The sequence below is a fragment of the Gossypium hirsutum genome, chromosome D13 (assembly GCF_007990345.1).
Source record: "Gossypium hirsutum isolate 1008001.06 chromosome D13, Gossypium_hirsutum_v2.1, whole genome shotgun sequence".
NCBI classification, from domain to species: Eukaryota; Viridiplantae; Streptophyta; class Magnoliopsida; order Malvales; family Malvaceae; genus Gossypium; species Gossypium hirsutum.
The window spans coordinates 40,785,511-40,810,596 of record NC_053449.1 but is presented as its reverse complement, the minus strand read 5'-3'; the positions used below and the strand labels follow the sequence as shown (position 1 = coordinate 40,810,596).

General features: G+C 35.0%; 1 protein-coding gene across 2 annotated transcripts; it reads left to right on the top strand.

The window, feature by feature from the left end:
- Positions 1–1,923: 1,923 nt before the first annotated feature.
- LOC107920121 (uncharacterized) lies at positions 1,924–5,933 on the top strand. 2 transcript variants are annotated; one of them, XM_016849653.2, is made up of 2 exons: positions 1,924–3,327; positions 5,567–5,933. In XM_016849653.2, the coding sequence occupies exons 1-2, from the start codon at positions 2,383–2,385 to the stop codon at positions 5,696–5,698; spliced, it is 1,077 nt and encodes a 358-aa protein (XP_016705142.1). In that variant the 5' UTR covers positions 1,924–2,382; the 3' UTR covers positions 5,699–5,933. The 2 variants fall into 2 exon arrangements, with proteins under 2 accessions (XP_016705142.1, XP_040965653.1); XM_041109719.1 differs by having other exon boundaries at positions 5,555–5,933.
- The last annotated feature ends 19,153 nt before the right edge of the window (positions 5,934–25,086 follow it).

The window sequence follows — 25,086 nt, the reverse complement described above, 5'->3', positions numbered from 1 at the left end:
GTTGGTGATGCAAACACCTCTACAATCACTATTCTATCAAGGTGGCTCATCGCCCCAACACCGACAACCAGATCCCCTACCGGAGGAATCAGAATCCCCGGCGGAGCAACCACAACCCTCGCCGAAAGTTGGACAAAGGAGGAATCCAGCACGTAACCGTCCACGACCGCCATGTGGCACTGAATCTGGCGGGCACGGAGATTGATTTTTATTTTAATATATTTGTACAAACATTTTGAATATTTTGATATTATTTGATGTAATAAAATAGAAATTCTTCTATATTATTTCATGTAATAAAATAGAAATTTACTTTTACATTTTTAATATAATAGAAATTCTTTTAAATAAGGCAATATGTTGAATATTTCTATATTATTTCATTTATTTGAGTTTTTACTTAAAAACCCTAAACCCTAATCTAATTTTTTAAAAATTTATAATTAATTTACTCAAGTAACCCTGAACCCTAATTTATTTGATTTTTCCTTAAAAACCTTTAACTCTAAACCCTAATCTAATTTTTAAATTTTTTTTTAATTAAATTACTCAAGTAACCCTAAATCCTAATTTAATTGATTTTTTCTTAAAAACAATAAACACGAAACCTAATCTAATTTAAAAAATATTATAATTAATTTAATTGACAAACCCTAAACCCTAATCCCTTATTTATTTAATTTTTTCTTTAAAACCCTAAACCTAAAAATACCAAAACTCTAACCCTAACCCTAAACCAATAACCCAAAACCCTAACCGCAGGACACATGGGCAAAACACGTCCTTGAGGAAGGATTTTCCTGCTTCGTCACCTGATAATATTTACCGGGCCCATTTCGGTAAATTTAAAAAAAATAGACTTTTATATGTAATTTGTCTTAATGAGCTATTTATCATTTAATATAATATTTTTTCAATTCTTTTAAATTTATCCTTTAAATGTTTTACCTTTAAAATTTTAAAAATTACATTTGTCAAATAGTCTAATCATATTGTCTACTTAATTTAAAAAATACCAAACATATTTTATAACCTAAATTAAATATTTATTTTTTAATTTATCAAACAATACTCTAATAAATGAATTTTTAGAATATTTATATATTTTTATGAAACTTTATGATGAATGTATTTCTTGCCTATTTTAGAAAGTTAGTGGATTTGACTAAAAAAGAAAAATGATATAATTATGACAAGTTTATTTAACCTTCTCAAATTTAATAACAACAACCAAATATTTTTTTTAATAATTTAATTATAAGTTCTGATAATATTTTTCTTGATATAATGTTTAGAATTAGTAAAAGTTCATCTTTAATTTATAAATAAAAAGATAACACATTTCAACATACTCGAACCTTATCTTTTTATATTGAGAATAAATCTCATGCCAATTGAACTAAAACTCAATTACCTTAAATCAAATATCTTTAACTTAATTTGGCAAATTAGCTCACATGTAAGTAGTGTAAGTGGGTGATTTTTGCTCACTCAACTTGATATACCTCTAAATAATTTAATCTTTATTCGATCCGAAATTAAACATTTATTTACTCCTTTCAAGTTAGATTTAAAAAATTAAAGTTACAATCGATTTTAACTTGATATGTCATGAATATTTTATTTTATATTTATATTAAAATAAAAAAAATGATTTTTAATTTTAGTGATTGCGTTAATTTTTTTAAGTATAAATATATTAGAGTAAATATTAATATAAATTTTATATCATAAATATTTATAATAATAATTTTGGTGGAACGGATTTTCCCTAAATTCGACACCAACCTAACTCGACTAGTATTATGAATAAGATCCGGCCCGCCACCTAAAAGAAAAAAACTGATGAAACTCACCGTATCCAAGTATTGTTTTCTGCCAATTCGTATATATAGTGATCTCGTGGGCAGAAAGGTTTAGGTTTTGTTAATCATACCATAAGTAAATTATAATTAATGGGTACTTCATTCCTTGATACGTGTACTATTCACGTTATCACTTGCCCTCTTCTATTCCTCATTTGTCTTCTCTCGATATAAGAAATAAGAAATCATATCAAAACTGTTTCTCTGTTTTCACCTCCACCCCCGTATTTTGACGTGTCAAGATTCTAATGGTGACCAATGTACATAGTCAACCATCTCTGTTTTGACCAACCAAATGATTACGCCACGTCATCACTCACAACTTCAATTGTCTCCCTCTGTTCAACACTCAAAGCGCCTACCCGCCTTATCCTCTTTGCTCTTTGAATTTTTATTCCTTTGTCTCCTAAGTCATATAATTCAGATTCAATTTGGGGATTAGGGTTTGTGGAGTGCTTCGTTTTTGGTTTTGTTCGCCCTTTAACAAGGAAAAAAAAACATCAATCAATTCCCTGCCATGGAAGGAGACTTACTAGATTGGGAGGTGCTCCACAACTCGGATTCTGACTCTAATTCTATCCTGGTTAACTCGCCCCAGGTGAGGAATCTTGAGGTAATCGAAGGTGATACTGGAGGGATGATTAGGTCTGATTACTTTTCTCTTGATAATCAGAGTATGTATGCGAAGGAAGGGGATGCGAGTGAAGAAGGCTCTATTGAGTCAGATAATCCGAGTTGGATTGATCCCAAGCCGGAGACTCAGTTTAGGAGGAATAATTCGGGTGATTTTTGGTCCGATTCGGGTAGTGATCGGTCAGATGATCGTAAATTAAGTGATTTCTCTTTGAAAAAAGACTTGGAGTCCGCTGAGAATGAGGTTTGTTTACAAGGGATTAGTAAAACGGAAGCTAGGGCTGACGAATTGGGTACATTTAAGCCTGATGGTGCCGAACTTACTGAATTGGATAAGATAAAGGAATTAGATTTTGGTGGGTTTGGCGATATTCAAGATCAGGATAAGGATTTGAGCGAGTTGTGGCCTGATTCTGGCGGAGATGGTTTGGTTTCAATGAAGTTTAAGGATGTTGATAAAGATGCTGGCATTGATTTTGGTGATTGTATGGAAAAGGGAGCGGAGATGGAGAATTCAGGCGAGCTTGATAATAGGAATACCTCAACTTTGGATTTGGGAGTAGGGCACGGTACTACTGCTGGTAATGAAGGTTCTACCATTGATGAAATGAAGTTAAGTGCGAAGTCAGTTAATGAGGGGGAGAAGAAGAAGGTAGTATGGTGGAAAGTTCCTTTCGAGCTCTTGAGATACTGTGTTTTAAGGGTTAGCCCTGTTTGGTCCTTCTCTGTAGCGGCGGCCGTGATGGGTTTTGTTATATTGGGACGTAGACTGTATAAGATGAAGCGGAAGAGCAGTAGCTTGCAGCTGAAGGTTACCATGGATGATAAGGTTAGTTGCTGCTTATGTTTTTCTATTATTGTTGTCAATATTTGGAAATTGAATTATCACTTGTCTCAGATTTATTATGTAATCAGATCACCGTAAGTTGTCCCTGCTGCTTCATAATTTAGATCCATTTTTGCTCTAGGGTTCACGTTGAAATTGAATTTCATTCCCTTTTATACAAGACAAGACTATTTATGATCCTTTCCATTTTTGTTGCGTCATCTCTTCAAGCTTCTCAATGACTAGTTGAGATCCTTTGTTTGGTTGATTTGTCTGAGTTTTTACTCTGCATCTTTACGAATTTCTTGCTCTGGAAATATTTGATTATTAGGAGCTTTCTTGAGTAAACCTCGTGTTTGATTGATCATTAGTTCCTTGTCTAATCTCTGAATTTTTTCCTTCTTTTTACCCGTGGCTCCACTTGGTTCGCTATAAGTAACTTCCTAAAAGAAATGTTCTTTGGGGAGGACTGATTCTGCTTTTGTTTCCCTTTCCTCCACTGTTCTGTTCCGTCTTTCACTAACACTTTTAACCAATACACGGTACAAGGATAAGCTGAAGGGAAAACACATATATAATGGAAAAACCAAATCAAGATTCAAACATAAAACTTTCTCACCATTAAATTTGATTTAAGACTATTTAGCTGATAGCTGAATCATAGCCCACACATTATCATGGTGAAAGTACATGTAATTAATATATAAGGTACATTGGATAGTCAAGTATCAGGAAAATTTTGGTTCAGTCGATACAGTTGATGATTGGTCCACTGCAAGATTTGCCTGTAAAACCATACTTCCCAAATAAAATTTTGGGACAGAGTTTGAGAAGAGACAGGGACCGAGGATGGCAAATGTTAGTTGGTCCTCTTGGCAAGGTTGACCTCTAAAAACAACTTCTCCCAGTAAAACTATCGGAGTTGCTTTCCTTTATTTATTTATTTATTCTTGGTAAAATATTTTAGTTCGACCAATATCTTTTTCTGCCATGTCTTATATTGGAAAACAGAAAATAACTTCCTGGATGTCACTTATGCTAATGGAATAGTGACTATCTTACTAGTAACGTGCTCCTGTTATGTTGTGTTTTATTTTGGAAGGAATCATTTTTCTTTCACATGAAATTTAAATTATAAGAAAGGAAATATGTTGTTGATTCTCCATTCTCTTCTCATTCAATTTGCTACTTTCCCATCTAGTCCAATTTAGCTAGGACGATACACCTTTTGCTTCTAATGATGTGAAGTATTATTGTGTTTGTATACTTTTATGTACGAAGGATTAAGTGATGGATATGTTTGAGGATATAGCATGAGCAACATATATTGCATTACTGCATTGGGAAAAAACGGATTTTCATGACTATTTAACTTAAAGTTGGTTTTTTCTTGTATAGCTAAAATTTTTGTTTGTTGATAAGTTGCAATTAGTTTCTGCAGGAGTCTTATTCTTTTGAAGAGTTTTTTTTTTTTTTTTACTTACATTGCATCAACAGCCAATATGACATTAATTAATAGAATGCGTGATCTCCCCCACAAGAAAAATATTGTGCCATAATTACCATGTGAACAGAGCAGACTCCCAAACGAAACACTTGATAAAAAATTTAAGTCTCAAATATTATACTTCTGAATTTCCAAGTCGCAATAGCAGAAAAAGCCTGGAAGTAAATTCTAACATTTGAAATGATTAATGGAATCATGAATCCACAACTACAACCCCCCGAAAAATAACAGACCAAACAAAGCCAAATAAAGTTGAGATATATCCTTACAAGCTCTGTTGTAGTCATGAATGTCAACACATTGCACTCACAAAAACATTGTCCTGGACGCACACGAACATAGATGTAAAGTATAAAAAATCAACCATTCCAACAACTTTTATCTGCACTCCAAGGAGTTAGAGAAAAGGTGAAGGTTTTCTATCTTGGTTGTTTGGGCCATTTATATTCTTCATAAATACCAACTTTTTACGACTGCTTCTCTCCTTTTATTTTGTGGAAATGGAAGTGGTTGGATTGGTAGGTTAAATTCGAAACTTCATGCGTATAACAAGTAGAATTGGTACGTTAAAATGACCGGTTTGTTAAAATATTTATGGTATAAAGTTTGAATGTAGCTAAAACTAATTTTAGTTTGAACTAGTATAAGTTGTCCTTTATATATATCAAAAGACCATTATAGTCGACTGCTGATAAACATCCAACATTTTGTTCTTTGCTTGAGTTGTATTTGCAGAAGGTGTCCCAGTTTATGACTCGTGCAGCTCGTCTGAACGAGGCTTTTTCAGTTGTAAGACGTGTCCCAATTATACGGCCTTCGCTTCCCACCGCTGGGGTGAATACATGGTCTGTGATGAGTATGAGATGAAGGTGATACTGTGTAAAAAGAAAAAAAAAAGACCAGGGAGGGTGCCCACAAGGTAAGCCATAATATTATGTTTGCTTTGCTCTGTTAATGTAAGGATGATTGTTTTCAGTTTACTCTTTTGGTTATGTATGGGTTCTGAAATTGTATGTAAACTTCAGACTGTAATTTGTTTCAGTCCCCTTTATCTTGTAAAACCTGGACCAATTATCTTATTATATTACTAAATCTTTCTATCTGTACCGTAGAGTTTATTAATAGGGTTCTAATTGTATAGACTACTCCCACACCCAGCGATTTCAGTAGATACTAGAATTAGGCCATCTCCTCTCCGGGGGTTTTTAATGCCCTTCAATGTTACTGAAGGGTTTAAGATGAGCCTGTATTTATAATAAAATAATAGAGAAAATAATTAAAACATGTCAAAACAGGACATCATCCTAAACCCTTCACTAACATCATGAATTCATTATGTATTGAGATGTTTGTGTATTTGTAATATCTTTATTTTTTGTTTTAATTATTTTTTCATTTATTTTTTTGGATCATGCATCATTTCCACCGTCGTAATAATTTGACTTCAATTCTAAAACCATTCATCTAGGATATATTATATTTTTAGATATATTTAAATATTTTTTTAAAAATGATTCAATTTAAGGAAAATTTTTAATTACTTAGTTATTTTTCGGTTTAGTTTTAAATAATGTATTTAAAGTTGTTGGTCCGTAAGTTACAATGTGTATTTAATATGATGCTGATAGATCAATCAAATACTCGTTCAGAAAACAAGTTTTTATTTATTTTTGTTTTTTAAAATATTTTTTATATTATTTTACGATTTATGTTTTAAATTTATGATTTTTCTAATTTAAGGTTTAAGTTTAGGTTACTTAAAAGTTTACCATTACTTTCAATACTTGTTAGTTGTAAGGATCTTTTAGCATAATGATAGATTTTTAATGAAGAAGATGGAAGGAAAAAGAAGAGAAAAATAGAAAATTGGGAATTTCTCTTGGATTTTTCTTAATCTTCAATGTACACAATTCTCAGTATGTACACAAAATACTTTGGGATCTGTGACAAACTATAACTGCCTCATTTGTCAGTTCTACCACTCTTAACATGTCTCGTAGTTTACACAAAAGCCAAACAGATAGAGGCTTGGTATGTGTGCAACTTGATCGTGTGCTGTCACTTGACCAACAATCAGTTTACCTTTTGCCACTCTTTCGCTAATGAAGAACAAATCATGTTTGAACTTGGAGGGCAACACTGAACTAGTGGAAACGACATGGTTAAAATTGTTTGCACATACAACTCATTGAGCAAAGACTCCAATCACATAACACCGGTCTTGGCACTTGCAATACTCCTATATTCTACCTTAGTCGTAGAACGAGATACGACTTGCTGTTTTTAAAACTCCAGGATATAGGGGTGCCTCCAAAGGATAAATAATACCCTGTAGTGGATTTCTGATAATTGACATCAAGTTCCCAGTTAGCATCAGCAAAGCTAACAATTCACAATCTATTTGCAGACATGTAAACCATATGCAAGCTCAAGTCGAGTGATGACTACATATTGCAAAGCTCCAGCTATACTTCTATACTCTTTTTGATTCTCTATAGGGCTGCCTTCAACATTGGACATTTGACAGGTACTAACCATAGGGGTAGGCATTCCATTAGCTTAATCAATATGAATGTCCTCTAAGAGCTCAACTATTTACGTTGGCTTGAGAATAGTCCACCACTAGCAGTATGAGTTACTTCAATGACAAGAAGTAGTTTAGCAAACCATATTTTTGAAAGAAAATTTAGGGTTTGATTGATGCACAAACCCATCGATTTTGGCAGCATCACAGCCAATTATGATGATATCGTCCACATAAAACCTTCACAAACAAAGAAGCATCAGATTTATACAACTAAAAACCTATAAATAGTAGAAAATCCTTCAATATAGTGCCTTCCAACGCTTGTAAATAAGTGGTTGTCCTCTTTTTTGAACATATCTTGGAGGTTGTTCCATGTATATCTCTTCATAGAAAACACCATTTAAAAATGCATTGTTCATGTCCACTTGTCTCAAATGCCATTTTTTTTAACAACAACAGAAAGGGTAGTCTGAATAGTGATGGGTTTCACAACTGGAATGAGAGTGTTTTAAAAATCACAGCTTAAAACTTGTGATCGCCCTTTTTCAACTAGTCTTCGTTTGTATTGAGTAACAAACCCATCTGGGTTTCTACAACCAATAGGCTTTCTATTAGAGGAATGGGATCAATGTCCAGGTTTGATTTTGAATGAGGGCATCATATTCTACTTGGGTAGCCTGCCTCCATTCTTTACTTGCAATCCAGAGCTCTCTTATATCTAGTTTAGTAGTCAGCCTTGGACTTAAAAATACTGGCCTTAGATCTTGTACCCATAGAGTGTGTACTTTGAGGAGCAACATTCTAAGTGATAGGAACTTCATATCTGATTGTGGGAGTTGGTAAAATGGGAGTGATACCCTCTTCTAACATCACAAGTACATTTTCAGGTATCATATGGACATTGTCATTGGTTGTAAGGCTGTCTAAAGTAATGAAATCTGAGGAAGTGAAGGAGAAGAGGTTAAAACAAACCAGCTTGGGGATATTACAGGCATAAGATATGAAACATAAGGAACCTCATATTGATCGAAAACATTTGAATGAGGTTGAGAAGCAAACAAGAATGCTGCTTATCAAAGACAACATAGCGTTTGTATTAAGACATTGATAACCTTTATGAATAGAACTATATCCAAGGAAAGTACAAGACTTTGACCTGTACTCAAGCTCAGGCTGATTGTAAGGCCTCAAATGTGGATAGAAACAACAACCAAACAGTCTCAAATGACTAGTTTGGTTGCACCCTATAGAACACCTCATGAATAGAACTATTTTTTTTAGAATATAAGTAGGTAGCCTGTTAATCAAATGAACCGCACTAACAAAAGCATAACTCCAGTACTTCATTAAGAGATAATTTGAGCAAGAAAGGTTAGCCCTATCTTTACAACAAGCCTATGCTTTCATTTTGCTATGCCACTTTGCTCAAAGGGGTAAAGACAAACAACTTTGTTGAATACCAAATATGTTGGTGTTAAAACAAAGAAAAAAGAGAAAATGGCATATGAAAATGAGCAAGAGAGGAAGCAAAACTAATCTGTATTATTTTTAACAAAATAAAAATACATTATATGTCATTTACTTCACCAAATACTCAACTAACTCCACTAAGCTATCTTGTAACTTGTAAAACATTATTTGTACACATGGATAAGCTGACTAATCAGCTTAATCACCACCTAAACATCTACACATAAACCAACTAAACCTCAGAAAAAAAACTTAACAAGATTAATTACAAAAGAACTAAGCAAGATTGCCATGCAACTCCACAGAATCTGCATGCACTAAAACTTCAGCTGCAGCTCGTACCTTGCCACTTTGCGGAGTCAACTCGTAGTTCATCATGTGTTCGAGTTGCTGAATGGTTGGCCAACTTGTAACACTCCTCCTTGGCCTCCATGCTGCAAACACCAATATCATTCCTTAAATTCTCGAACCTCGCAATCCCAATAGGCTTTGTTAGAATGTTTGCTAGTTGATCTACCTAATTACAATGAACTAGTTTTACCTCATTTGCTTGTTCCACTTATTTCAAAATATGATATTTGATCTTGAAATGTTTTGTTTTACCATGAAACACTGGATTCTTTGCAATTGTACCATTAGATTGATTATCAAATTTGATCTATGTTTCTTCCTCTTGGTTCAAATTCAAATCAGTCAAGAGTTTTCTTAGCCAAATGGCCTGGTTAACAGCTACAACAATTGCAACATACTCTGCTTCAGTTGTTGATTGAGCTTTAGATTGTTGCTTCTTTAAGCTCCAACAAAAAACACTTGAGCCTAAGGTGAAAAAATAACCAAAGATGCTCTTCATATCTTCAATTGGTCTTACCCAGTCACTATTTGTGTAACCAAGTAGGTTCACCTTATTAGTTCTCATGAATTTGATCCCAAAGCTTAGTTTCCCTTTTGCATACCTTAGAACTCTATTGGAAACTTTGTAATATGCCACATTGCTGTAGTGCATGAACCTTGAAAAAAAACTTACAGCATGCATGATATCTGGTCTAGATGTTGTTAAGTAAAGTAAGCATCAAACTAGGCTCTTGTAGCTTGTTTCATTCACCCTTTCAAGATCTCCCTTATTGGTGAGCTTCTCTTCTTGAGGAATGAGAGAGCTCACTGGCTTGTAGCTTTCCATACAATATTTGCTCAAAATCTTCAGGGCAAAAGCCTATTGGTTTATGAAAATTGCCTAATGAGTCTAAAATACTTCCATACCAAGGAAGTAAGTCATCTCCCCCTAAGTCATTAACATAAAGTGACACTATCAAAAATGTTTCTTTCTCATCTTTCTTCACTACAGTGTTGGCTCACTTGTACTTCTTCCAAATCCCAAACTTGTCAAATGACTGTCGATCCTCTCATACTAGGCTCTTGGAGCCTGTTTCAGGCCATATAAAACCTTTTTCAATTTGTAAATCTTAGTCTCACTTCTATATGAAACAAAGCCTTGAGGCTGATCAACATAAATTTCCTCCTTCAAAAAGTCATTCAAGAAGGTTAATTTTACATCCAATTGATGTATCTTCCATCTTTTTTGAGTTGCAAGAGTTAATAGCAATTTAATTATGTCTAACCTTGCCACTAGTGCAAAGGTTTCACCATAGTCTACACCATACTGCTGACTAAATCCCTTTGCAACTAACCTAGCCTTGAATTTGTTGACTGAACCATCATGATTTATTTTAGTTTTGAATACCCATTTGACCCTAATGATCTTCTTGTGAACTAGTTTGTTGACAAGTTATCATGTTTGATTCTTGTTGATCATGCTAATTTCATCCTTCATGGCTTTCCTCCAATCAATTTCTTATGCTACCTCTTCAAATCTAACTAGCTCTAGTATTGCTAAGTTACATATTTGATAAAATTCAACAATAGGCCTGATACCTGTATCTGGAAAGTGATCAAACCCTTCATTAGCTTGTGTTTAAACTTCTTTAAATTGTAGGTCTAATTCAAGCTCACTTTGCTTGAGCATTTCCTTTTCAATTGCATCCCATCTCTATGTTCTGCTTTCATCAAACTTCACATCTCTACTCACAATGACTTTGCTTATAAATGGATTAAAGATCTTGTAACCCTTTTTGTTGCTTCTGTATCCAACAAAGACATCTGACTGTGACCTTCTTTCTAGTTTGCTTCTCTTCACATATGGTACATGAACAAATCAGATACAACCAAATACTTTCATGTGCTAAGCAGAAATTTTGTGTCCAAACCAAGCTTCAAATGTAGTCTTCGCCTTCACAACTTTGGTTGGAAATCTATTCAGCAAATACACTAAGGTATTTACTACTTCTACCCAAAATTTGTTTGGCAGCTTGCTTTCAAACAATAAGCACCTAGCCATGTCCATTACAGTCATATTTTTTTTCACACACTTAATTTTTTAGTGGAGTGTAAATGTTAGTGAACTGGTGGTGGATTCTTACTTCTTCACAGTACTTCTCAAACTTATTTGCAGTGCACTTGGTTCTATTATCAAACTTGAGCATCTTTAGTTTACAATTAGCCTTATTTTTACTACTGTTTTGAGCTTTCAAAAAACTTCAGCTACTTTAAACTTTTGTTTCAAAAAATAAACCCAACAATACCTTGTGGAGTCATCAATAGACAGGATAAAATACTTGCTACCTTTTAGAGAAGGAGTCTTCATAGGTCCACATACATTTGTGTGGACCAAGTGTAGCTTCCCACTTGCCTTTTAGGCTTTATTGACAGGAAAATGAAGCCTAACCTGCTTTCCAAGCTGACAAGCTTTACAAATGCCACTATGATTCTTTTTTTTGACCATGTTTTCTACTAAACTTGATCTACAAAGCTAACTGAGGGACCTATAGTTCACATGTCCTAGCCTTTTGTGCCAAAGATAAGATTCATACACGAAAATGGTGTAGGCACTTGTGGCCACCAAATTCTAATATAGGATAAAGCTTTTGTTGTTCATAGCTACTGACACTGCTTCTTGTCCTAGTGAGTTAGTTATTTTACAGCCACAATCTTTGAAAATCATAGTATAGTTTTTCTCAACTAAATGAGCAATGCTAAGGAGGTTCTGATCAATATTAGACACTAAAAGAACATTGGAGATAACCTTAGTACCTGACAGAGTGCTGATTAGCGCATCACTTTTACCCTTAGTCTAAATAAACTGGCCATTTCCAATCTGAACCATTAAATTGCAGCTTCTGTCAATCTGCTTGAAGATGCTTTCATTAGGTGTCATGTGATTGGTGTAGCCATTGTCAATCAACCAATTCTTGTTGACTTTTTTGCTTGAAGCAAAATAAGAGGCAGTGAACACTTGCTCCTCTTGAGCTTGGTTCTCATTAGTTGCCTGAGCCTAAGCATTGTGTTGCTGTTACTGGTGCCACTATAGTTGTCCATTGTTTTTGCATACCATCTTTATATGGCCAAGTGAGTGGTCTTCTTGTAGTGAGAGCATGGTGGATATTCTTCTTCCCACCATCTCTCATTGGCATATTTTTCTTCTTTGTCCAGCCTTTCTTTCCCTTGTAGCTTGAGGAGATTGAGCCTTTCTTGTTTCTAGCTTGAAAGGCTCCCTCTAAATGCTCCTCATGTCTAAATGCTCTTCTTTACTCTTGAGCATATAGAACATTTATTAGTTCAGATAGAGCAATTTTTGATAGGTCTCTTGAGTCTTTCAAAGGGGATATTTTTGACTCATACCTCTTAGGAAGTGTTATAATAACCTTCTCAACAACCTTGTTGTCACTAAACTGATTTCCTAGTAGCTTGATGTTGTTGTGTTGGATCTGGTGCCCTAAGTGTAGTATTTTTTTTTGTTAATTTACACTTGGAATTTTTTTGAACGTATTGGTTAATAAAATTATTCATGAATTACATTAATACTTTGTATAATGTCCTCATATGGTTTTTGCACACAAAACAAAATGGAACCAAATGTTTCCCATTGGTTGTCTAACGTTTAAACTAATACAAAGCGGTATCACGTGGTTGGATCATGATACGGAAAGACAACTTGTATTAGTAGACGAACCTAAACATGTCCTTAGTCTAATCGAAAATGAGAAAACCAATTAAAAGACTAATATATCATCTATCAAGTCCAACTGGGGAGATGATTTGTTTTGGACATTGGAATGAATGTCACCCAAAAGATAAAGACATAAATGTGACTGATTGGAGTGGACTAACAATACATCAAACTAGATCCAGAAGAATAGATCCTGAATCTATTTATGGATTATTCACTTATGACATTCATAGTGTGGCATGCTTAAATCTTGAGTGGATGACGAACTATGTATGCGTGGCTCATACACTTTAATGTAAGTAAAAGCTTGAGTTCGAATAGATGATGAATCGAAAGTTGGTGCGTTGAGTGTAGGAGTTATTCAGTATGTAGTGTCATTCACAATAGTGGAATTCATAGTCTAAGACATGGGCAAATGATATCCTTTCATTGGCATTACATGGTTGATGAAAAGTAAACGTGGCCACAAGTCGTTCATCTTTGTGATGAATGACTTGATTACTGTTTGAGAGTAATTGACTTTTTATGAAGGAAGATGTAATGGTTATGATGAGATAAAATAGGATCATATTGAGAGAATGAATATTATACCAAAGAGATTAAGAATATCATATGAGGGTAACACACTTATGACTAGGTCATTGGATGAGCACTAATTGAGTTGCTTTCATAATGGTATGCCGTTGGAGAGAGCTCAGTCACAATACTATAGTGAAATGATTTCATGACTGAATGAGCTTATAATTAATAGGTGCAAAGCTAAAACATAATTATAAACCATTTGATCCTTAATTGCATATGTCCAATCGATCTCTTAGCTAGCTCATTGAAACCAGAAATGAATATGGTGTTTGAATCAAAATGAACATAATGAATAAAAATAGAGAAATGAAAAATAAAGAGAGAAATGAAAAATATTCAGAAATGATTATGGTTTTCTTCGAAATGGAAAAAATGAAATCATTTGGAAATGAATGTGGTTTTCTCAAAATGGAAATGGAAATTGAAATGAAAATGAAAATGAAAATGAGAAATGATTTATTTGCAAAATAACATGGATTAGTTAGAAATGATCGTAAGAATGAATTTATATTTTTAAGCTATTTTAAAGCCGAAAAATGGAAATAAACCTTACAGTCATAGTGAACAAGTTGAATGGTGAAATATTAAATATATTTTATCGAAAATTTTACCAAGGGTAAAATTGTCATAATTTAACGGAGGTAAAATTGAGATTAGAAAATTATTTAATTGAATATAAATATTGAAGTTTATTTTAGGAAATAGAAATACAAAATCGAGTTGGATCAGATTACAAAGTACTGGGTCGAAATATTCAAGTTGAAATAAACTTCTACATTTCAACAAGGGTTCCACTTTCTCTTCCTATAAATAGATGGCGCTAGTAGAGCTATTTACATAACTTTAAGATATTATTACTCTACCAAAAAATAGAGAGAATTTATTCTCAACTATTAAATATATTTTTCTAGAATAACAATTTTACTGGTTTCTATTTGAGAAGAAATAATTTTCTTTCCACATGAAAGAAAAGAATTTCTAGTTTTGGTGTTTTGGTTCAATTGGTTCGAGCCCACAATCGAAGCAATTTGTGGTACGAGAATAACGAATAAGATTTTTTCATTGAAAGTCAAGAATGAAAAGGATCCGTCTATTTGAAACACATGTTTGATTTCGGTCTAGGGTTTATTGCTATAAATACCACAAACTGGGTCAGTTTCAAAATTTTTATTTTCCACTGTGCAGGAAAATCTTTTTCAAACCAGATTTTTTCCAACATGTTGATTACTACCATGATCCTTTCTAATTATTGCTTCATTGTCTCAGCCTCTTTCATCTTCAAATTTTCATAATCTCTCCCGAGATTGATGAGTTGCTGTTGCCTAGTCTTTTGTGAGCCTTGAAACTCCTCATCCAGCTTATTCCAAGCTTATTTGGGAGTCTCACAGGCCATGATTCTGGTGAAGATAACATCTAAAACATTGTTTTGTAGGCAGGACTAACAGCTGCCAAACATGCGAATGTTTGGATTGGAAATATCACAACAAAAGATATGAAATTAAAACAACAGTCTCCACAAGTATACGGGTCAAATTGTAATATAATATTGTACAATGGGATACTAGAAGTACTTCAAGGATTGTACCCAAGGTAGGATGTATTAAGTCTAAAATTATCTTCTATAGTAATAGGTCTAAACAATATTCACAAAAAAATCATATTACGATAATGATAAAGAGAATTAATATTATGAAATGAATTAAAATTACTAGAACAAACTTAATCAACAAGGAAATTTCGATTGACAGCAAAAGATTAACTCGCTTTAATAGTTGTAATTAACTGGGATAAATTACGATTTACTCGACAAACTTATATCTCGATCTCGTTTTACCTAAATGACTTCCTAGAGTCATCAATCCTAGGGTTTAAGCACATATAATTTATACTAACTAATTCTCATGGGAAACCCTCATTCTTCGCTTAAATACTTTCCTATCTACTCGTTAATCTTCCTAAATGACTTAGCCACTCAGGGATTTAGATGTCATTCTCCTAATAATTAATTTAATCATGCAAGAACACAAAAATTAAACAAAAAAATAGGAAATAGAAATCAACCCGTTTGGTAAGTTGGATGCGGTTGGATCTGCGAAATCCTTAAACAATTATGGAGATATTGATGTCGACAAGCTAGAAGTGAAAGAAAAATATAAAATTACTTAAAAACAAAGTCTTGGATTAAAATTGAATCCAAGTTGAAGAACAAGAAAATAACTATTTGGAAAGAAAATAGAAACCTAATTAAAATTAAATCTACTAACTAAAACCTAAAAAAAGTCCTTTGTAACCTCCCCAACCCGGCCTAGACGTTATGACTAGATTGTGAAGATTACATTAGTCATCGAAAGGACTAAATAACCTTACAAACCATAAAAAGAACCTAATCGAATTTTTTTGGAAAGAAAACCTACGATTGCTCTTGAGTTAGTTTAGAAAACATACATTTATTTAGCCGTCTAATCTTAAGACTTATTTTATTATTGATAGTGACGTTTTAGGAAACTCGTTGTTTGTCTCTTTGTTTCGTAAAATCTTGTTACCTTTTAATGCAACAGAAAATACTAATTATGTCAGGTTTTAATTAGGTCAAATAACATGCATTTTCTGGTTATCATATATTTTCAAAGTGATGAATAAATACATGCATAACCAAAATCCAAAAGCCACAAACCACATTCCAAAATTAAAACTTACAGTTCAAAAACCAAATAAAACTTATTAAAAATTATTTAAAGTTGAAATAGTCCATATTCCATGGAATGTTTGCATGCCAGGTCCGGTCTTAGTCTCAACCATTTCGTGAGAAGTTAAGACTAAGGGTTGAGCATATAATAGCTCAGTGTGAGTCAACAGAAGTATACACGATCAAAGATTTTATTACAATTCAGTACATGGCACATCTCAATAACATTTCATTATCGCATGTATAATTCATGGAAATGATATAATGAAAAGGAGATTTCCTACCAATCCATCCGTCACACACCATGAGTTCCCCAAAACTCGTCTGCTAAACACCAAACAATGTGAGCTAAAGGTCAATGTGGATAATACCACCGGTACGATAGTGCAATTATACTACCAATAAATATGCAGACAAGCTACCAGTAATTTTGTGGAAAAGTTACCAATAACAATTTGCAGGAGAATACGCTACCAGTAGGTTGTGAATACACAATGTGGTTGTAGATGAAAATTTCCAATAATGAGATCAAATCACAAATATCCTTGGTACTCCCGGTGTAGTGCACTAACAACAGTGATGCAGACTTAAATTGCAGTAGGTGGTCCATGGAACTCCTTCGTCAACCACAATAACCCACCCTATGCAAATGTAATATGACATACAATCAGTAAGCAATTCATGCTATCAATATCAGTCAAGGTACAATGGCATGCTTAACATGCATATCAACAATTAGTGTCAGTGCACACTCTACATGCTTTTCACTTAAAATTTTTTTAGCATATAATTATGCTTTTAGTACATGCTCGATTTAGATTTGCACTCAATTAGAAAATCAATTTAACAGTTTCATTGGTATGTAGCATACGATACAATCTAGTCATGCGTTAGTACGCGGTTTGAACAATGGCATTGTACGTCGAACATTACACCTGCATCCCATATTCAATGAACTCGATACAATTAATTCAAAAAGATTTCACTATCTATATACATCAATCCATAACATTTGCAACCAACCATACACTCAAGTATCACAATCACACATATCGACAATCCTGATAAAGGCTTAACCATCCAATTAGTAGTTTTAAAGTCACATACATTGTTCGGTAACTTTTAATACGCCTAATAGGCCGTTCAACATGCCCAACCAGCAACAATTTTATAATAAATTTCAATTTATAAAAATAATTTAACAATCGATTAAACAAGGTTAGGACTCACACCTTGTTACGCATTTCGCAACACTAAGCCGTAAGAGCCTGTGTTTTCGCACTAATGCCTTAAACGTACCTAAAACCAAATTATAACATCTAACTCGTCAAATTATTGTTAAAACTAGCCTTGCAACACCCCTAAGGGTTTGACTAAATAATTTTTACACCATATAATTTTTAAGTCCACTTTGGTTAAGTAACTTACATTGATTTGATGTGAATGAGAGTGCGAATGAAAACTGAATTCACTTCTGATCTGGGATGTTCAAACCAGAACCTAAAACATAAGTAACACAAAAAAAATTAGTAACTAAAATTCAAGCTAAGGCCTTAGACTATTCGACCTAAGCGACAACTACTAATGAAATTGAAACAATGCAAGATCTCGCATAGATATGCATTTTACACTATCTATTAACCATATCTGAGTTGTCGGATACACGCATTGGATACTATCTCAGTCGAGAACAGTTAGAAAAGATCTAATCAGAGGAGAAATAAAGATACTTATTGTTTTAAGGGGTGACAATTGAAAGAAAAATAACAACCCAAATCAATGGTGGTCCAAGGGGCAGCAATACCATAAGTGGCAGCAGAAAATGGGCTGACTTGAGTGACACAAGGAGGGATCTTTGATCAAAAAAAGGAATAATTTTTAAATTTGGAACAAAGGTTAATTAGATGTAAAAATAGTATCCAAAAATCGACACACAAAGAAGAGCAAAAGAGAAAAAAAAAGATAACTTATTGGCACTACTACGAGCAAAGGAGAGGGGGCGACCATGGACAACAAATGGAGGTTGAAGGGGGAGGCAAAGAGATGAGTTTTAGGGCAGAAAAGGGTATGGTTTAAGAGGTTAAATGACCAACATGGTGGCTGGAAGAAAATAGAAAACCTTTAGCAAAGGGGGCGGGAAAACTATGCTGAAATCATTAAAGAAAGAAGAAAAGTTTTGAAAGAAAGAGGAGGAAGAAGGATGGGGTGACAAGAGCAATGGATAAATTGAGGAAAAAATTGAAAAATCAATGAAAAAGTGGTATAAATACTTAGGGTTTACTATGATGGGCGGAACGAAAATAAGGGAGTGGGAGCAAAAAATAGCTAAAATTGACAATTTGCAAGGGAAGAGAATTGAACTCAGGCTTCTAAGAAAATTGTATTGTCTCCTTATTTTCTGTTAACCACTAAGCCAATGGCTCACCCTTAAAATAATTTATCAACTTTAAACAAAAAAATTGGGATGTTACAACTCTCCCCCTTAAAATAAATTTCGATTTCGAAATTTGCTTGATTCGAAGAGATGAGGATATTGGAGACGAATCGAGTCCTCTGGCTCCCAGGTAGCCTCTTTAGTGCTATGAGTTCTCCAAAGCACCTTAACCACTAGAATCTACTTCCTCTTCAAAACCTTAATCTCATGATTTAAAATCTGAATAGGCTTTTCCTCAAAAAATAGATTCAGTCTAAGTTCGATCTCCTCAATCAAAACAATGTGAAAAGGGTTAGATCGATATCGTCTCAACATCAAGACATGGAAAAAATCATGAATGCGATCCAAATCTAGAGTCAACTCAAGCTAATGTGCCACTGGACCAATCCTATTAAGAATCTGATAGGGCTAAATGAACCTAGGGCTCAACTTGCCTTTCTGGCCAAACCTCAAAACCTTTTTCCATGAAGAAACCTTAAGGAAGACCTGATTCCCCACACTAAACTCGATGTCTTTTTGCTTTAAGTCAACATAGGACTTTTGTTTATCTGAAGCTGTCTTTAATCTATCTCAAATTAACCGAATCTTATCCTTAGTCTCAAGAATCAAATCCGAACCTAAGATATTCCTCTCACCCAATTTAGTCCAACATAAGGTTGAACGAAACTTCTGACTACAAAGAGCCTCGTAAGGTGCCATCAGAATACTAGATTGGAAGCTGCTATTATAAGCGAACTCAGCAAATGATAGATGCTCCTCCTAATGACCCTGAATGTAACACCCCGAACCCAAGGCCGTCGCCGGAGTCGAACACGAGGTGTTAACAGACTTCAAACCACTAAAAAAAAAATTTCCCAAACAAGCTGTCAATCTGCGTACTAGTCGCTTTAAAAATCATATCTTGAGTTCTGAAACTAGAAATCCAGTTCCGTAAATTTTCCCTGAAAGTAGACTCATATTCCCATCCACATATTTTTTTCTAGAATTTTTGGTTGGGCCAATTAGTACAGTTTATTAGTCAAAGTCTCCCATGTTACAGGGATCGACTACACTGACCTTTACGCATTACGACTTGGATATCTCCCTGTACAGGGCTTCACTACTGATGTCGTTTGTTTCTATAGAAACTAGACTCGAAGGGGAATCTATGCACATATGGCATGACTTCTAATTATCTCTGGTTAATTTATAATGAATTTTCAAAGTCGGAACAGGGAATCCAGAAATCGCTCTGGCCCTGTTTCACAAGAGTTTAATTATCTCCTAACATACACCTCATATGGTCGTTTCGTTTCTTCTATATGAAAATAGACTCATCGAGCTTAGATTACATAATTTATGAATTAATTAATTCCACTCCTACTATTTTTAGTGATTTTTCAATCTCACGTCACTGCTGCTGCAGCATCTGTTACTAAAGCAACTATGCCTATTTCGTAATTTATCCTTGATCTAACTAGTAATTCATCATACATATCACAAATTATGATCATGACTAGCCATGCCAAGGGCTAATCATTGTCAAACATCTCCCTACTACACTATTGCCATATCATGAATTTTGACACCAAAAATAATCAACCATGACATATGGCATAAAAATCGAATTTCCAAGACTTACGACCTAACATTATAGAACCAAATCCAACAGAACATTCATGCCATTTTCGCATGGCTAAAAGTTTACATACCAAATTTCAACAAAACATATTAGCCTATACATGCCGAAATGTTCTCCTAGACCGACTAAAAAGAAGATACCAAAAGTTGCTAGCCGGTGTGATGACTTCGATGACGGCCCGATCACGCAAAAAGAGACGAGTCCAAGAAACCTAAAATAGGTGACAAGGAAATACCGAGTGAGTATATAACTCAGTAAGTCATAAGCAATGCACCACCATCCATTAATAACATTATCACAAGAGGAAACAAAATGGAACGAGGCTAGTTACTCCATCCATACCGAACCATACCATAGTTCCTTAGACCTATCGGTTCAATCTCATACCAAGTCATGCATTCACATTCCATATACTAATCAATAGGATATTTGAGGCATTTTCATACATCATTGTATTTTCGTTACAATCATACAACTAAACGACCTTTCACCTATTCCGCGATAAATCTTATGTACGTGACTTCAATTATAATTGTCACATAGGTTCAAACTTACCAAGCTCAACACCAAATATAAACATAGCGCCTATTAGCCATGAACTCAAGGTACTTATCCGATCCGCTGTCCGTGATCAACTCAATAATGTCGCACACTTAGTGTCCATAGTGATTCAAAAGTATATATTAAGTCCGCACACTCAGTGCTATATAATCAACTCGCACACTTAGTGCTATATAATCAAACTCGCACACTTAGTGCTGTACAATTTAAACCCGCACACTTAGTGCCAATCTCATGATCATAAATGTTTATACCCGCACACTTAGTGCCGAGATCAACAACTCAATACATCTCACCTCTTTTCTTTTCATTCAACACTTTCATCACCACATGCATACATGTATATATATATTTATCATTCCATTCAGCATCATTACATAGACGTTATGACCATTTAAATTAATACAAACTATATGCTTAATGACTTACTTTGTGTTGGGTAAGATGGTTCCAACTCGGCTACTCGATGATCTTTTCTTTGCCTTTGCTTGATTCTCCTCCTTGAGCTTAATCAATAAATCAACTAGTTTAACCATCTTGCTAAACATTCATAATTCAATTACACATGCATATGTATGTCTGTATATTCGGCAACCATCCTCACTAATTACCCATTTAGTCGATTATACACATAATTAAAGGTAACATCACGAATGGGCATACTTATGTATATATATATGTATATATATATACTTCGGAATGGGCATCACAATTAGATTTAACACCACCTTCATACTCAATTAGATGGCTGAATGCATGTATATATGCACAATGTCAACTATAACATCATTTAAACACCTAATTTCATCTCATGAACACTCGATCCATTTTTTAACAATAATTCATGTATCCTTTTTATTAAACACTCAAAATCAACCATCTTCATACCTCATCACCAAAGACATCAAAATACCAACCAAGAATGTAACATTCATGGCCGAATATCATCTCCATCAATTAACAAAATTTGAACCATGGCTAGGTAGATTTCAAACTTACAACTTAAAATATACATGAATCTCAAAGAATAATATCAAACATACCTCAATCTAGTTACATGCATGGCCAAACTTCTTAGAAACTTTTCCCCTAGGCACCGAATATTCAAGAGCTTCTTAATCAACTTAAAGGTGACCAAATGTCTTAACTTCAATTTCTTCTTTTTCTTTTCAATTCGGCCAAGAAGAACCAAAGAACACAACTTGTTTTTCTTTCTTCCTTAGAACATTCGGCCAAGGGAAATGAAGAAAGATGGACACTTTTTTTTTTGTTTTTTCTTTCTAGTTTCGGCCAAATGGGGGGGGGACAACCACACACTTTTTTTTTGTTTTCATCATATTCCCTTTCATTATTTTATGCCCATGCTCCTTATTTTATCATACTTCCCATGAAACACTAACTCAACATGTTTATGACATGTTCTTGCCCATCACACTTGGTCTACCATGCTTGTCATGGCCGGCCACTACTAATTAGGGGGGAAATTGACATGCAAGTCCCCCCTTTTTATTTCATGCACTAATAGATCCTTATGCTTTGACCTATCACATTTCAAAATTTTCTCACATAAGTCCTATTTACTAAAATTCACCTACAATTAAACAAAATTCAAACACGAAATTTTCACACATGCACATGTACATATAATGAGCATCAATTATGACGGTTAATTATTTTTATGACTCGGTTTAGCGGTCCCGAAACCACTTCCCGACTAGGGTCAATTTTGGGCTGTCACAACTCTCCCCCACTTAAGAAATTTTCGTCCCCGAAAATCTTACTGGTAAATAAGTTTGGGTATCGTTCTTTCATCGAGCTCTCGGTTTCCCAAGTAGCTTTCTCGATCCCGTGTTTGAGCCATAACACCTTTACTAGCGGAACCCTTTTGTTTCGCAACTCCTTCACTTCACGAGCTAGGATACGCATCGGTTCTTCTTCATAACTCATATCGGCTTGAATTTCAACATCTGATGGGCTAATTATGTGCGATGGATCAGATCTATAGTGTCGAAGCATCGAAACATGAAAGACGTCGTGGATCTTTTCAAGTTCAGGGGGCAAAATCAATCGATACGCAACTGGACCAACTCGTTCGAAGATTTCGTACGGCCCAATGAATCTCAGACTCAACTTGCCCTTACGGCCAAATCGAGTACCTTTTTCCAAGGCGAAACTTTAAGAAACACTTTATCTCCCACCTGATATTCAATGTCTTTTCGTTTCAAATCCGCATACGATTTTTGACGATCTGTGGCTGCTTTCAGACTTTCACGGATTACCTTTACTTTCTGTTCGGCATCTTTAATCAAATCAACTCCGAAAATTTTACTTTCACCGAGCTCGGTCCAAAACAATGGTGTACGGCATTTACGACCGTACAAAGCCTCGTAAGGTGCCATCTTAATACTTGATTGAAAACTATTGTTGTAAGCGAATTCAATCAAAGGTAAATACCGTTCCCATGAACCACTAAACTCGAGGATGCAACATCTCAACATATCCTCAAGTATCTGAATTATCCGCTCGGATTGACCATCGGTTTGTGGATGAAAAGCGGTGCTAAAATGCAGCTTGGTACCTAAAGCTTCTTACAATTTCTTCCAAAATCGCGAGGTGAATCTCGGATCTCTATCCGACACGATAGAAATAGGCACCCCGTGTAATCTCACAATCTGAGAAACATACAATTCGGCTAGTTTATCCAATGAAAAATCCGTACGCACGGGGATAAAGTGAGCCGACTTAGTCAGTCTATCAACAACAACCCAAATCGCATCCTTCTTACTTGCTGACAATGGCAGTCCAGACACAAAGTCCATTGTGACTCGATCCCATTTCCACTCGGGTATCATGATCGGCTGAAGTAATCCTGAAGGCACTTGATGTTCCGCTTTCACTTGTTGACATATTAAACATCTCGAAACAAAGTCGGAGATGTCTCGTTTCATACCATGCCACCAAAACCGACGTTTCATGTCGTTGTACATTTTCGTACTCCCCGGGTGAATTGACATTCGGCTACAATGGGCTTCGTTCAGAATCATCGAAATGAGTTCTGAATTTTTTGGAACACACAACCGACTTCTGAACCTCAAACAATCGTCATCATCAATTTGAAATTCGGATTCCATATTCGGAACACATTCAGCCCGTTTTGCAACCAATTCATCGTCGACTTTCTGAGCTTCACGAATTTGACGAATCAATAATGGTTTGGCCTTTAATTCAGCTACTAACACATTGTCGGGTAGAACAGACAAGTGCACATTCATCGCTCGTAAAGCAAACAGTGATTTCCGGCTTAAGGCGTCCGCAACCACATTAGCCTTTCCCGGGTGGTAATCAATGACAAGCTCGTAATCTTTCAACAACTCAAGCCAACGTCTTTGTCGCAGATTTAAGTCTCTTTGAGTCATCAAATATTTGAGACTTTTGTGATCCGAAATACATGGCACTTTTCACCAAATAAGTAATGTCGCCATATTTTTAAAGCGAATACGATGGCAGCTAGTTCGAGATCATGGATCGGATAATTTTTCTCATGTGGCTTTAATTGTCTCGACGCATAGGCCACCACTCGACCTTCTTGCATCAATACGCAACCCAACCCAAGTAGGGATGCGTCACTATAAATGACAAACTCTTTGCCTGATTCGGGTTGCACTAAAATTGGAGCTTCAGTTAAATAAGTTTTCAGTTGATCGAAACTTTTCTGACATTTCTCCGTCCATTCGAACTTAGCATCCTTTTGAAGTAGCTTCGTCATTGGTGTGGCTATCATCGAGAAACCTTTTACAAATCGTCGGTAATAACCGGCGAGCCCCAGGAAGCTCCGAACTTCGGTAATATTTCTTGGAGGCTTCCAGTTAAGTATGGCTGAAATTTTGCTCGGGTCAACTCGAATACTCGATGCGGATACCACATGACCCAAGAAGCTAACCTCTCTTAACCAGAACTCACACTTACTGAACTTAGCATATAACTGCTTATCCCGCAAAATTTGCAACACTAATCTCAGGTGCTCAGCATGTTCGGTCTCATCTCTTGAATAGACCAAGATGTCATCAATGAACACAACTACGAACCGGTCCAAATACTGTCTGAAGATCCGATTCATCAAATCCATAAATACCGCAGGGGCATTAGTGAGCCCAAACGGCATCACTAAGAACTCGTAGTGACCATATCTCGTTCTGAAGGCAGTTTTGGGTATGTCCGAATCTCGAATTCGCAACTGATAATAGCCCGATCTCAAATCTATTTTTGAGAACACTGAGGCTCCCTTCAGTTGGTCGAACAAATCATCGATATGCG